We start from the raw sequence: 14,196 nt of genomic DNA, 5'->3' as shown, positions 1-14,196 counted from the left end.
TTTCAGCCAGGTTTTATTGGAGTTTGTCACCTGAGACCAGAGCTGTGCCCTGGTCCCCTCCCTGTGGTGGCAGTGGGGACACGGTGCCACCAGGGATGGAGAGAGGTGGCAGTGGGGCCCTGGTGACAGTGCCAGTGTCACAGGGAAGGAACAGGGCAGACCCCGAGTTCAGATTTCAGCCAGATTTTATTGGAGCTTTGTCTCTGGTCCCCTCCCTATGGGGACCTGGTGCCACCAGGGATGGAGAGAGGTGGCAGTGGGGCCCTGGTGACAGTGCCAGTGTCACAATGGGCTGGGAAGGAACAGGGCAGACCCTGCTTTCAGATTTCAGCCAGGTTTTATTGGAGATTTGTCACCTGCAGCAGCAGAGCTGCACCCTGGTCCTGTCCTTATGGGGACACAGTGCCACCAGGGATGGAGAGAGGTGGCAGTGGGGCCCTGGTGACATTGTCAGTGTCACAGGGAAGGAACAGGGCAGACCCCGAGTTCAGATTTCAGCCAGAGTTCAGATTTCAGCCAGATTTTATTGGAGCTTGGTCTCTGGTCCCCTCCCCATGGGGACACGGTGCCACCAGGGATGGAGAGCGGTGGCAGTGGGGTCCTGGTGACATTGTCACTGTCACAATGGGCTGGGAAGGAACAGGGCAGACCCTGCTTTCAGATTTCAGCCAGGTTTTATTGGAGATTTGTCACCTGCAGCAGCAGAGCTGCACCCCTGGTTCCCTCCCTGTGGTGGCAGCAGGACAGAGTGCCATCAGGGATGGAGATGGGGCCCTGGTGACATTGTCACTGTCACAATGGGCTGGGAAGGAACAGGGCAGACCCTGAGTTCAGATTTCAGCCAGAGTTCAGATTTCAGCCAGATTTTATTGGAGATTTGTCACCTGCAGCAGCAGAGCTGCACCCCTGGTCCCCTCCCCATGGGGACACAGTGCCACCAGGGATGGAGAGAGGTGGCAGTGGGGTCTTGGTGACATTGTCAGTGTCACAGGGAAGGAACAGGGCAGACCCCGAGTTCAGAGTTCAGCCAGAGTTCAGATTTCAGCCAGATTTTATTGGAGCTTCGTCTCTGGTCCCCTCCCTATGGGGACACGGTGCCACCAGGGATGGAGAGCGGTGGCAGTGGGGCACGGAGCAGCCCGGGGCAGGACACCCCGCGTTCCCCAGCGCTGGGGGGACGCCGGCAGCTGTCCCTGTCCCCACCTGCCGCCTCGAGGGAGGTGCTGGGGCCGGCCCTGCCCCGCTCCCTTCCTGCTTTACCTGTTCCTAATTGCGGGAGAGCCGGGCAGGAATGGCAGGCTCTGCTCTGCTCTGCTCTGCTCTGCTCTGCTCTGCTCTGCTCTGCGGGGGCAGCGACCCCAGCAGCTTCTCCCACCAACCTCGGGCACCTCCAGGATGTGGCTGGAGCGCGTTGCTGCCCTGGCAGGAGCTGGCAGTGCCCGCTGTCAGCACACGCTGCAGTGCTTGGCCGTCCTGCCCCTGCCCCTCTGCACGGGCTCCCTGCCCAGGGAGTTCATGCCGGGCTTGGGGATGGGCTTCCCGAAAAAGAAACCCTCCTCCTCCGAGTCTGAGTCCGAAGATGAGGAGCAGGTGGGGCACCAGGAGTCTTCCTCCTCCTCCTCCTCCTCCTCTGTGCCGTGCCCTGCCCGGGCGCCGTGTCGGGGACGGGAGGTGCCCGCCTGCAGCTCTGCAGCTCTTCGGGGTTCAGGGGACCCCAAAAGGGCTCTGGGCTCCTTGGGTGGCTCTGGGCCGGGCTGGGGGGCTGCGGGGTGGCTGCCTGCGGGTCCCAGCACCCCTGGGTGCTCCTTGGCAGCGTCGCTGCTCCGCTCGCGTGGGGCTGCGCCGAGATCCTGGGGGCTCCTGAAGGCGGGGTGCACCGGGGGCTGCTCTGAGAGCGCCTCTGCGAGAAAGGGGGAAAGGAGCGGGAGGGAGGGAGGAGAGGCTGAGCCTGTCCGCCCACAGCCCTCCCACAGCCAGGGGTGTCTCGGGGTGGCGCCCAGCTGTCACCGTGGGGAGTTGGTCACCAATTCCCACGGTGTGACATTCCCAGGAACGTCCCCAGAGCCTGGATTTGCTCCCACTCCATGGCAGAGGCTCCTACCAAAGTCCCCAAAATCTCCTGGATTTGCTCCTACCATCCCCAAAATCCCTGGATTTGCTCCCATCCCATGGCAGAGCCTCCTACCATCCCCAAGGTCCCTGGATTTCCTCCTACCATCCCCAAATCCCTGGATTTGTTCCCACCCATGGCAGTAGGATTCCACCATCCCCAAACTCCCCAAAATCCCTGGATTTGCTCCCACCCATGGCAGTAGGATTCCACCATCCCCAAACTCCCTGGATTTGTTCCCACCCCATGTTGGAGGCTCACACCATCCCCAAAATCCCTGGATTTGCTCCCACCCCATGCTGGAGGCTCCTACCATCCCCAAACTCCCCAAAGTGCCCTGGATTTGCTCCCATCCCATGTTGGAGGCTCCTACCATCCCCAAACTCCCCAAAATCCCTGGATTTGCTCCCATCCCATGGCAGTAGGATTCCACCATCCCCAAACTCCCCAAAATCCCTGGATTTGCTCCTACCATCCCCAAAGTCCCTGGATTTGCTCCCACCCCATGCCGGAGGCTCCTACCATCCCCAAATTCCCCAAACTCCCTGGATTTGCTCCCACCCCATGCCGGAGGCTCCTACCATCCCCAAACTCCCCAAACTCCCTGGATTTGCTCCCATCCCATGGCAGAGGCTCCTACCATCCCCAAACTCCCCAAATCCCTGGATTTGCTCCCACCCATGTCGGAGGCTCCTACCATCCCCAAACTCCCCAAAATCCCTGGATTTGCTCCCACCCCATGCTGGAGGCTCCTACCATCCCCAAACTCCCTGGATTTGCTCCCGCCCCATGTCGGAGGCTCCTACCATCCCCAAAATCCCTGGATTTGCTCCTACCACCCCCAAATCCCTGGATTTGTTCCCACCCCATGCCGGAGGCTCCTACCATCCCCAAACTCCCTGGATTTTGTCCCACCCCATGCCGGAGGCTCCTACCACCCCCAAATCCCTGGATTTGCTCCCACCCCATGCCGGAGGCTCCTACCATCCCCAAACTCCCCAAACTCCCTGGATTTGCCCCTGGATTTTGTCCCGCCCCACGCCGGAGGCTCCTACCATCCCCTTGCCCCCTGTCCCTGCCGCTCCCCGCCGCCGAGCTCGGGGCCGCGGGCGCGCACTCGGGGGACGGAGCGGAGGCGATGGCGGAGTCCGAGGAGCCGTCGGAGCCCTCGGAGCCGTCGGAGCCGTCGGAGCCGTCCTGGGCGCGGCCGCAGGGCCCGGAGCAGAAGAGGCGGCCCCGGCGGAGGGCGAGGGGCTGCCCCCGCAGCGGGGCCCGGCAGCGGCTGCAGCACAGGCAGGGCGAGCGGGCGTGCCAGTGCAGCCCCTGGTGCGTGACCCGCTCGCTGTCCGCGCCTGGGGGCAAACACGGGGCAGGGGGAAAGGGGCTTCAAAATTAAATTAAAAAAAAACAAAAAAAAAAAAAAAACCACAAAAAAAAAAAAAAAAAAAAAACAAAAAAAAAAAAAAAAAAAAAAAAAAAACAAAAAAAACCCAAAAAAAAAACCAAAAAAAAAAACCCACAAAAAAAACCCCAAAAAAACCCAAAAAAAAAAAAAAAAAAAACCCAACCCCCCCCAAAAAAAAAAACAAAAAAAAAAAACAAAACAAAAAAAACCCAACAACTACGAAACAAAACGAAGGAAAAAAAAAAAAAAACAACAAAAAACAACCAACCAACCAAAAAAAACGAACAGAAATGAAAAAACCCCAAAAACAAAACAAACCCCCCCAAAACCCCCCCAAAAAAACCCCAAAAAAGAACAAAAAAACAAAACCCCAAAACAAAATAAACACCCCCCCAAAAAAACAAACAAACAAAAAAAATACACACAAAAAAATCCTAAAAAAAGCCACAAAAAAACCCAAACCGAAACAAAATACCAAAAACAAATGCTCCTCCCAAAAAAAAAATTCCCCAAAAAAATCAAAACAAAAAGCCTACAAAAACCCCCCAAAATAAACCCCCCAACACCCCAAACCAAAACAAAATAAAAAAAACCAAAACAACCCCCCACAAAAAAAAAAAACAACCAAAAAGCAACAACAAAAAAACCAAAGAAACAAAACAAAAAAAACCAAAAACCACCAAAAACCCCTAAATAAACCCAAAAAAACTAAAAAACGCAAACCAAAACAAAATACCAAAAACAACTGCCCCCCCAAATAACCCCAAAAAAACAAAACAAAAAAACCACAAAAAAACCCCAAAATAAACTCCCCAAACCCCAAAACTAAACAAAATAAACAAAAAAAACCCCAAAACAACCCCCCACAAAAAAACCCCAAAAAGCAACAGCAAAAAACCAAAGAAAAAAACCAAAAACACCCCCCCCAAAAACCCCTAAATAAACCCCAAAAAAACCCAAACCAAAACAAAAAAAAACCGCAAAAACAACCGCCCGAAAGAAAACCCGTAAAAACCCGAAACCCACCCAAAAATAAAAAACATAAATAAATATAATATATTTTTAAAAAAAACCAAACCGAACAAACAAAAAAAAACCAAACAAAAAAACCCAACCAACAAAAAAACAAAAAAAAAAAAAAAAAAAAAAAAAAACAAAAAAAAACAAAAACAAAAAAAAGCACCCAAAAGAAAACCCGTAAAAACCCGAAACCCCCCCAAAAATAAAAAACATAAATAAATTAAATAAGTTTTAAAAAACCCCAAACCAAACAAGCAAAAACAAACCAAATGAAAAAACCCCAACCAACAAAAAACAAAACAAAACAAAAAAAACAACAAAAAACCACCCAAAAGAAAACCCGTAAAAACCCGAAACCCCCCAAAAATAAAAAACATAAATAAATTAAATAAATTTTAAAACCCCAAACCGAACAAACAAAAAAAAAACCAAACAAAAAACCCCAACAAAAAAAAAAAACAACAAAAACCACCCAAAAGAAAACCCGTAAAAACCCGAAACCCCCCCAAAAATAAAAAACATAAATAAATTAAATATTTTTAAAAAACCCCAAACCGAACAAACAAAAAAAAACCAAACAAAAAAACCCCAACCAACAAAAAACAAAAAAAAAACAAAACAAAACAGAAAAAAACCACCCAAAAGAAAACCCGTAAAAACCCGAAACCCGCCCAAAAATAAAAAACATAAATAAATTAAATAAATTAAAAAAACCCCAAAACCGAACAAACAAACAAACAAAAAACCAAACAAAAAAACCCCAACCAACAAAAAACAAAAAAACAAAACAAAACAAAAAAAAACCACCCAAAAGAAAACCCGTAAAAACCCGAAACCCCCCAAAAATAAAAAACATAAATAAATTAAATAAATTTAAAAAACCCCAAACCGAACAAACAAAAAAAAACCAAACAAAAAACCCAAAAAAAAAAAAAAACCAAAAAAAAACCACCCAAAAGAAAACCCGTAAAAACCCGAAACCCCCCAAAATAAAAAACATAAATAAATAAAATAAATTTTTAAAAAACCCCAAACCGAACAAACAAAAAACCAACAAAAAAACCCCAACCAACAAAACAAAACCCAAAAAATAACAACCAAAAAAAACCAAAACAACAAAAAAAAACAAAAACAAAAAAAAAAAAAAAAAAAAAAAACCAAAAAAAACCCAAACCAAACCAAAAAACCAAAAACAACCCTCCCCCAAAAAACCCAAAAAACCCCAAAAAAACCCCAAAATCCACGCTCCAAAGGCCGGGGGAGCCCCGGATGTTGGCGGCCGTACCGATGGGGTCCCCGCACGCCTGGCACGGCTCGGCGAAGCGGCTCTCGAAGCAGCCCCGGCAGCAGGGCCGCCCGCTGCGCATCACATAGCGCTGCCCGTGCAGGGGCACATCGCACTCCAGGCAGCAGAAATGCTCCGGGTGCCAGCGCCGGCCCTCGGCCTCGATGCACTCCTCCATGAAGATCAGCTGGAACGGGAACGTGGTGAACAGGTGAGATGTTGATACGGTAATTGATAAAAGAGTTAGGAGGTGTAACGCCAAAAAAGAAAGGGAGAGAAGGGGTTCCATCCCCCCCCTTTCCTGCAGATGTTCAAGGACAGGAAAAAGCAGGAGATAACAGTTGCTAAAAATGCTAAAGTTGGGTCCATTGGAAAATGTTAATGATATGAGATTTATTGCTTTGATGCCTAAGTATAATATTGTGTTCATTTTGGCTTACATTATACTGGCTTGGTGCGCATGTGTAACCCAAGGGTGAGTTGAAGGACGTCGAGGAAGAGGAGAGGCCTTCATCAAAAACGAGCCCCCAAAGAGAAAGAGTTATGCGAGCACCAGAACGAGTGGTGGAGCATGCACGGAGGTGTAATGCCAAGAAAGAAAGGGAGAGAAGGGGTTCCATCCCCCGCCTTTCCTGCAGATGTTCAAGGACAGGAAAAACCAAGATATAACAGTTGCTAAAAATGAACAGAAAGAAGGGAAAATCTGGTTGGTTTCTCCCAGGAAAATGTTAATGATATGAGATTTATTGCTTTGATGCTTAAATATAATATTATGTTCGATTATACTGGCTTGGGGCGCATGTGTAACCCAAGGGTGAGTTGAAGGACGTCGAGGAAGAGGAGAGGCCTTCATCAAAAACGACCCCCAAAGAGAAAGAGTTATGCGAGCACCAGAACGAGAGGTGGAGCATGCACGAAGGTGTAATGCCAAGAAAGAAAGGGAGAGGATCCATCCCCATCCCTTTCCTGCAGATGTTCAAGGACAGGAAAAACCAAGAGATAACAGTTGCTAAAAATGAACAGAAAGAAGGGAAAATCTGGTTGGGTCCCAGGAAAATGTTAATTATATGAGATTTGTTGCTTTGATGCTTAAATATAATATTATGTTCGTTTTGGCTTACATTATACTGGCTTGGGGCGCATGTGTAACCCAAGGGTGAGTTGAAGGACATCGAGGAAGAGGAGAGGCCTTCATCAAAAACAACCCCCAAAGAGAAAGAGTTGTGCGAGCACCAGAACGAGTGGTGGCGCATGCACGGCAAAGGTGGTGATGAGGGCGGAGGTGGAAGCGTGATGAATCGGAAATGGGAGGAGATGGCACTGCCACATGGCATTTCAGGGGGGAATCTTCACTTGGCAAGCTCGTACTGAGGTGGCACAGGTCCAGAACCCCGCGGTTATCTTTGGCTTATGCGCTATTATTGGAACCAAATTATCCCTTATTTTTAATATTGACAATTGCTTTCCCATTGTTCAGTAACTAACGGACCTTAAAGCTTGCTTTCACTTCAATCTCACTTCTAGTTTCCGTATTCTCAAAATCTTTTGCCAGGCAATCCTATTTACAAGGCTTTCCTGTTCCGTGCTCCCCAACGGGCGCCCACCTGGTCGCAGGAGGCGCAGCGGGGTCGGAAGAGCTCGGCGTGGTGCCGGCCGCAGTAGATCCTCCCATCCTGCTGGAAGTAGATGAGATCCACCAGCTGCTGCTGGCAGAAGTGGCAGGAGAAGCAGGACGGGTGCCAGAACTGGTCGCCCAGGCGAGACGCCGACACCCCCGGGTCCCCTTTGTTCAGCCTGCGGCCGCACTGCAAGGCAGAAGGAGGTGAGGTTTGGGGCAGGGCTTTTGGGGCCAGCTCCCTGCCGGGGGGTGGCAGCTGGAGGGACGGCTCACCTTCCTGCAGGGACAGCCGTGGCAGGGCCCTGGCACCGGGCACGCCAGGCCCTGGCCCAGAGCCTCCTGTCGGCGGCGGGCGCTGAAGGCGCGGAGCTGGCGCCGCTCCTCCTCGGCGAGGCCGGGGCAGTAGCGCTCCTGTGGGGCACGGGGGTCAGGGGATGGGCTCTGCTGGGGCACCCCCATGCTATCTCCAAAAACACTCCCAGCACAATTACAAACACAGCCAAAACCTCCTTCCGAATCAGCCTGATCCCAACAGCAATCTATATCCACCCCGGAGCAGAAAGCGTCACCTCCTTCTGGGAATGAAGGTTCATTATAAACTTCAAAATCCCCATCAGCCTAAAAAGAGACTTCTGCTCCCTTGCCTTCTTCCCCATTGCACTATTTGTATCATGATCTATCCTACATATGGCCTCAGACCCCTACATTACAAAATTTTTCACCTATCTGCTATTCCTCCTCATCGCCATACTCATCCTCATCATCACCAACAACCTATTTGTCCTACTCATTGGCTGAGAAGGAGTCAGAATCACATCCTTCCTTAGGAGTTTAGCTTTTATCTTTTCCAGACATTTATAATCCTGTAATTCTTTAGAGGTAAACTCTAAACTTTAGTGGTAAACTCTAAACTTTAGTGGTAAACTCTAAACTCCACACACAGCGTGAGCTGCTGCTTTCCCATTTTTACACAATTCCTCTCCAGGCCTGGGAATCAAACACCTCACTGGTCAGTCCCTGAGAGATGGGAACAAAACTGAGTTGGGGGAGCAAATTTGGAGTCAATGACTTTGTTACCTGAAGCTGTAATTGGAAAATTAACCCCCAATATGCAAATGGCCCAAACTTATAAAAGTGTGAAAACCCCGTGACCCGTGGTCCATTTTTGGGTGGGCTTCAGCTGCATTTAGTGCAGCTGAATAATGAATAAAACTGCTTTTTATTCCCTTAATTCGGCCTGGCCTCTGTTTTTGGGTAATGCCAGCACCAGGTGGGCCCGGGGAGGGGAGCAGCAGCCGGAGAAGGGGGTCTCACATCGCAGTCCTGGGGGGGCAGCTGCTGCAGGAGCGCTCTGGCGCGGAGCCGGGTCCGGTCGCGGTCAGAGCCCGGCTGGGGCGAGCACGGCGGCACCTTGGGGGAAACAGCGAGTTCAGAGAGGGATTCAAATGCGTTTAAGGGGCTGAAATGTGTGTTTAACCCCGGAAACGGGGTGGGAAGCACCCACCTCGGGGGGCTCCAGGTACTCCTCCAGGGCACAGCCGGAGTCGCTGTCGGACGAGGCCGGGGGGAGACCCCCGGTGGTGCCGCAGGGAGAGGGCTCGTCCTGCTGGGGCCATGCAGGGCTCGGCAGGGACATCAGCTGGGGACACAGAGAGAGCCACAGGTGTCAGAGACAGGGCAGGGATCCATCCCTGGACACAGATCCCGTGTCCCTGTGCCAGCAGGACAAGCAGCTCCTCATCCTTACAGGGACCTGGGGCACGTCCAGCTGGGATGATGCTCCAGGGCACCACGACCTTGAGACCTTCAGCTGAACCACTGCAGGGATCCAAGGCATTTTTGGGGGGCTCCTTTCTCTTTGGGGGTTACAGCAAACCCACACTGAGGATACAGGCAGGCACTTGCTGAGCAGGAAGGGATGGGATGGGATGGGATGGGATGGGATGGGATGGGATGGGATGGGATGGGATGGGATGGGATGGGATGGGATGGGATGGGGTGAGGATGGGGATGGGGATGGGATGGGATGATGGGATGGGATGGATGGGATGGGATGGGGATGGGATGGGATGGGATGGGATGGGATGGGAATGGGATGGGATGGGATGGGATGGGATGAGGATGGGGATGGGATGAGGATGAAGCCAGGCAGGGAAGACCCCAAATGCCCAAGCTCAAGCTGGAACAGGTTTTGGAAAACAGCAACACCCACAGCAGGAGCTTTCCCCCAGCTGCCACGGCTAATCCCAGGTTTAGTGGCCCATCCCTGAGTGGGAGCAGACCGAGGTTGAGCCCAACTCAGTGGAAAATAATTCCCTCCCCTCGGGCTGCCATTGTTCTGCCCAGGGCTGTCCCAGCCCACAGCACAGCCTGGCTCGGGGTCAGGCAGTGAAACCCATCCGGAGCCCTCCCCTCTTTCCAGCACGCCGCTTCCTTCCTGCCCCGGCTTCCCAAAACAAAGGCCAGATGCTGATGTGGTGGCTCCTGGGGTTCCCTGGATGCCAGCCCAGAGCCTGACGCCCTCAGCCCACACTTCCTGCCGTGCCATGGGGAGCCAGGGTGGGATGGAGGGGAAAATCACGGGGCTGTGACCAAACACAGCCAGGGGTTCACCCCTGCAACGCCCACCGCGGATGGATCAACCCCTCTGGAAAATGTTCCAAGCACAAAACAGTCTCAGGGATGAGCGGTGAGAACCCCCAGACCATGAAATTTTGTTCCTCCTCCACCTCTGCCACCACCAGGATCCATTCCCTGCTCCACACTGGGATGGTGCTGGTGTGTCCCCCCTGCCAGGGACATCCCAGTGTCCCCAGTGCTCCCACAAACAGCACCTGGGGCTGCTGGGCTGTGGCAGGGGCAGCTCCGGGGCCGGCAGCAGGTGGCATCAGCTCCGGTTTCCCTGCCCTGCTGCCGGGTCAATGATTAACACATCGCCTAATCAGCGAGATTAAACAAAAGCGCTGCTGGCTTTTTCCTGCCGTTTGGGGTCTGGAAGCCTGGGGGGATGCAGGGCTGGTTGTAGGGTGTTGTTCAAAGCTGTGCTTTGGGATAGGGATGAAATAATCCGGTTTGACTGGGTGTTTGCTGCCCAAAAAGAGCCCCGGCCTTGCTGGCTGGGCCAGGGAGACCCTGGGGTGCTGAGTGGGGACCCTCGTGTCCAGCCCAGCTCTGCTGCTGCCTGCTTTGGGAAATGTCCCCATTTCTCCCTCCCGTGGGATGTGGGGGCACTCCCAGGCCGAGCTCATTAAGCCTCCAAGCTGCATTTGTGTAATCTCTTGGAACTTTGCTGTTAATTGGACCCCTGCGATGCCCGGGGCACTCGGGGGGGGGTGGCAGTGCCAGCCTGGCCCCATTCCCGAGAGCCACAGGGACCCCATGGCAGGGCCACCAGCACGGTGGGGCGACACCGGCGTGGGGAGGGCGGCTTGGGCAGGGCGGGGATGCGCCGGAGAGCGCGGCCCAGCCCGGTTTGATGTGATTACCCCGGCTGGCAGCCGTCTGGGCTGGAAACAAGTCCCTGTAATTAGCCCCAGACGGTGACAGAGGTACGCGCCTCCCATGCTAAAGAGCCAGGCAGCCCCAACAGGTCCGGCTCCTCCGCTGCCCTGCCCTGTCCCCTCTTCCTTCCTGCCCTCCCTCGCTGCCTGCGGGCTCTGCCCTGCCCTGCCCTGCCCTGCCCTGCCCAGGGATGCGGGGATGCTCCCAGCCTGCAGGAGGTGGCACCGCGGTGGCACTTTGGGGCAGCTCCTGTCCCTGCCAGCGAGTCCCCGAGAGGGGACGTGCGACAGACCCGTCGGGCAGGCTGGGGTGGCACCGCTGTCATTTGCCTTGGCTGCAAACCCTCCCTGCTGCCCGTGGGAGCTGCTCCGGATGCGTTTGCCCGAGCTCCTCTCTCGCTCTCCCCAAAGCATCGGAAGCCGTCGCGGCTCCCTGGGCGCAAGAGGCTGAAATTCCTGGGAATGTTAATCGGCTTTGGCTCGGCGGGAGCAGCCCCCGTCTCCAGCTGGCTGTGGGAGCCCGTGCGGGCTCTGCTGCCAAGGTCACACATTAACTTGGAGCTCGGCCGCGCCAGCCTGCTCGGAATTCAGCACGGGCTCCGCGTTCCCAGCCCGCGCAGGGAGCTGCACCCCATCCCCGCCTCAGCTTTGCTTCCGCAGAGTCCCCAGGGAGACACAACAACTCCTAAAAGCCCCTCAAAGCAGCGCTGGCAGCTCCCAGGGGCACGGACCCACGCTGGCCTCACCCACGGGAAAAGCTGTTTGTGCTTGAGCTGCCGTCAACACAGCTGCAGGAACAGAGATGCAGAGGAATAAAATGCAAAGAAATAAAGGTGCAGAGAAATAAAGGTGCAGAGAAATAAAGGTGCAGAGAAATAAAAGTGCAGAGAATAAAGGTGCAGAGAATAAAGGTGCAGAGAAATAAAGGTGCAGAGAAATAAAAGTGCAGAGAATAAAGGTGCAGAGAAATAAAGATGCAGAGGAATAAAGGTGCAGAGAAATAAAGGTGCAGAGAAATAAAGGTGCAGAGAAATAAAGGTGCGGAGAAATAAAGGTGCAGAGGAATAAAGGTGCAGAGAAATAAAATGCAGAGAAATAAGGATGCAGAGCAACAAAGATTCACAAAAACAAGGATGCAGAGCAAAAAGATGTAGAGAAATAAAGATGCATAACAACAAGGATGCAGAGCAAAAAGATGTAGAGAAATAAAGATGCATAACAACAAAGATGCAGAGCAATAAAGATGCATCTTTTGGGGTGAGATAAGCTGAGGTCTGGCAGGGAGAGCAGGAGCAGCCAGTCCTGCCCGACCTGGAGCCGGTCCCACCGAGGGGCCCACGGTGCCTTTTTGGAGCTGGGGTGGCACCAGCTGGAGGAGCCCTTGGTGCCACTGCTGGGCACAGCAGAGTCATGGGCCTCACTTTAAAAACGCCTTTGCAGCCCCCCCAAATGATGAGGGAGGGTCTCAGCATCTGCTCTGCCACACAGCACGGTGTCACCAGAGGGGACCGTGGCCTGTTGGCTCACCAGGGATGTGCCAGCTCTGCCAAAGGCTTTTCCTGCCTTTTCCCGCAGGAGCAGTAATCCATTAACCCATTAACCCACCCTGGCTCGCCCTTTCGTGCACCCGCAGGTACGGACCGAGACCCCCGCCCCTCCTCTCCCTGAGGCCACCGGGATGGAGATTCGCGACCCCTCCTCTTTGGTGGCCACCAGAACGGAGCCCCCCACCCCTCCCAGTGGCCACCAGGCTTCACCCCGGCAGGTCCAAGGGTTCCAGCTCCATCCCCAATCCCGACTGATCCCGTTCCCGGCCGACCCCAGCAGGGATGGTGGCACCAGCGCTGCCCGCGCACCTGGCAGAGCCTGGCACGATGGGACGCGCGTCACCTCCTGCTCTCAGGGGACAATTCCCGAAAACAAAGACAGCGATGTTATCTCCTCCCAGAAAATCTGGGAACTGCCCAAATCCCCCTGCTCTGCCTCATCCCCTTCCCCTCGCAGGACCCTCCCGCTGCCCCCCGCTCTCAATCCCCCTCTCCCCCAGCTCCATCTCCCCTCGGAGCGGGCAGAGCCGAGCCCGGGATTCCCTCCCAGCCCCACGTACCTGCCTTATCCCGGGATTTCGGGATTCCCTCCCAGCCCCACGTACCTGCCCTGTCCCGGGATTCCCTCCCAGCCCCACGTACCTGCCTTATCCCGGGATTTCGGGATTCCCTCCCAGCCCCACGTACCTGCCTTATCCCGGGATTTCGGGATTCCCTCCCAGCCCCACGTACCTGCCCTGTCCCGGGATTTCGGGATTCCCTCCCAGCCCCACGTACCTGCCCTGTCCCGGGATTTCGGGATTCCCTCCCAGCCCCTCGTACCTGCCCTGTCCCGGCGCTCCGGGCCCCGCTCGCCGCCGCTCCGGGCTCGGCCGCCCGCTCCAGCCCCGCCGTCCCGCCCTGCTCCGGAGCACGCCAGGGAATGGAGCCCGGGCTGCGAAAACTCCGCAAAGCGAAAGGAAAACATCCAAGCTCAGCCGGGGAAACACTTTTTTTCTGTTTTTTTCTCCTTTCTTTCCTCTCTCTCTATTTTTTTCCCCCCCTGCCTGCCCAGGCACTGGCTCCGCGGCTGCCGGGGTCCTAATTAGAGGCTTTTTAGCCTAAACCTCGGGAGGCAGCCAATGGCTGGAATTCCAGGGCAGGCAGGGAGGGGAAAGGGGGGGGGACATTAACCCTACAGGGGAAGGAGCTGCCGATGACATCTGGCTCGCTCCTACCTCTCATTTTCCGAGCGCCCGCGCCCTTCCCTCCATCTGCGGCTCGGTTCACCCCGGGTTGCCGTTTGATGGCTTTTTATGATCCCGCGCGGTGATTTATTTCCCTGCCGAGATCACAAAGAGTTGAAGCTTCATGAAAGAGGGGGAAGTGTCATTACACCCCAATTTAGAGGTGGAGAAACCTTGGCTGGGCTCTCACAAAGGAGTTAGCCAGCGGCAAGTCAGGATGTCCCAGTTTCCACAAGCCCTGCACACCTGACGAGGCTCCTCCAGACTGCTGCAATTCCACCCAGGCAGGAGCCAGGGGAAAAACTGATCAGAGCACAGCGTCCTGCTGGTGTTCCCGTGCGTTTCTCACCGCGCTGTAAGATTTTCCTGCCCGCTGATGTGGTTTTGGGGGTGAGAATTGACACAGCATCCCCCAAAACCCCTCCAATTCCGCAGGGACCAGGCTGGATCTCTGCCACCTGCGTGGTCCTGGGAGCTGGGGCTGC

The 14,196-nt window shown here is 54.0% G+C and overlaps 1 protein-coding gene across 1 annotated transcript; it reads right to left on the bottom strand.

The window, feature by feature from the left end:
* Positions 1-318: 318 nt before the first annotated feature.
* PRICKLE4 (prickle planar cell polarity protein 4) lies at positions 319-13,098 on the bottom strand. Its single transcript, XM_064733182.1, has 8 exons — positions 13,091-13,098; positions 8,943-9,077; positions 8,753-8,848; positions 7,712-7,849; positions 7,425-7,625; positions 5,821-6,007; positions 3,166-3,462; positions 319-1,900 (listed from the first exon to the last, which is right to left on the bottom strand). The coding sequence occupies exons 2-8, from the start codon at positions 9,072-9,074 to the stop codon at positions 1,446-1,448; spliced, it is 1,506 nt and encodes a 501-aa protein (XP_064589252.1). The 5' UTR covers positions 9,075-9,077; positions 13,091-13,098; the 3' UTR covers positions 319-1,445.
* Positions 13,099-14,196: the final 1,098 nt, after the last annotated feature.

This window comes from Zonotrichia leucophrys, chromosome 26 (assembly GCF_028769735.1).
Source record: "Zonotrichia leucophrys gambelii isolate GWCS_2022_RI chromosome 26, RI_Zleu_2.0, whole genome shotgun sequence".
Classification (NCBI taxonomy): Eukaryota; Metazoa; Chordata; class Aves; order Passeriformes; family Passerellidae; genus Zonotrichia; species Zonotrichia leucophrys.
This window is presented reverse-complemented; position numbering and strand designations above follow the sequence as displayed.

What these genes read in the sequence shown, in the direction of transcription:
- PRICKLE4 (XM_064733182.1), bottom strand. Translation starts at nt 9,074, where the DNA reads ATGTCCCTGCCGAGCCCTGCATGGCCCCAGCAGGACGAGCCCTCTCCC. An exon ending in AGTACCTGGAGCCCCCCGAG is followed by an intron (nt 8,849 to 8,942) that starts GTGGGTGCTTCC and finishes GTTTCCCCCAAG; the next exon opens with GTGCCGCCGTGCTCGCCCCA. An exon ending in GGCGTGCGGGGACCCCATCG is followed by an intron (nt 3,463 to 5,820) that starts GTACGGCCGCCA and finishes GTTTGCCCCCAG; the next exon opens with GCGCGGACAGCGAGCGGGTC.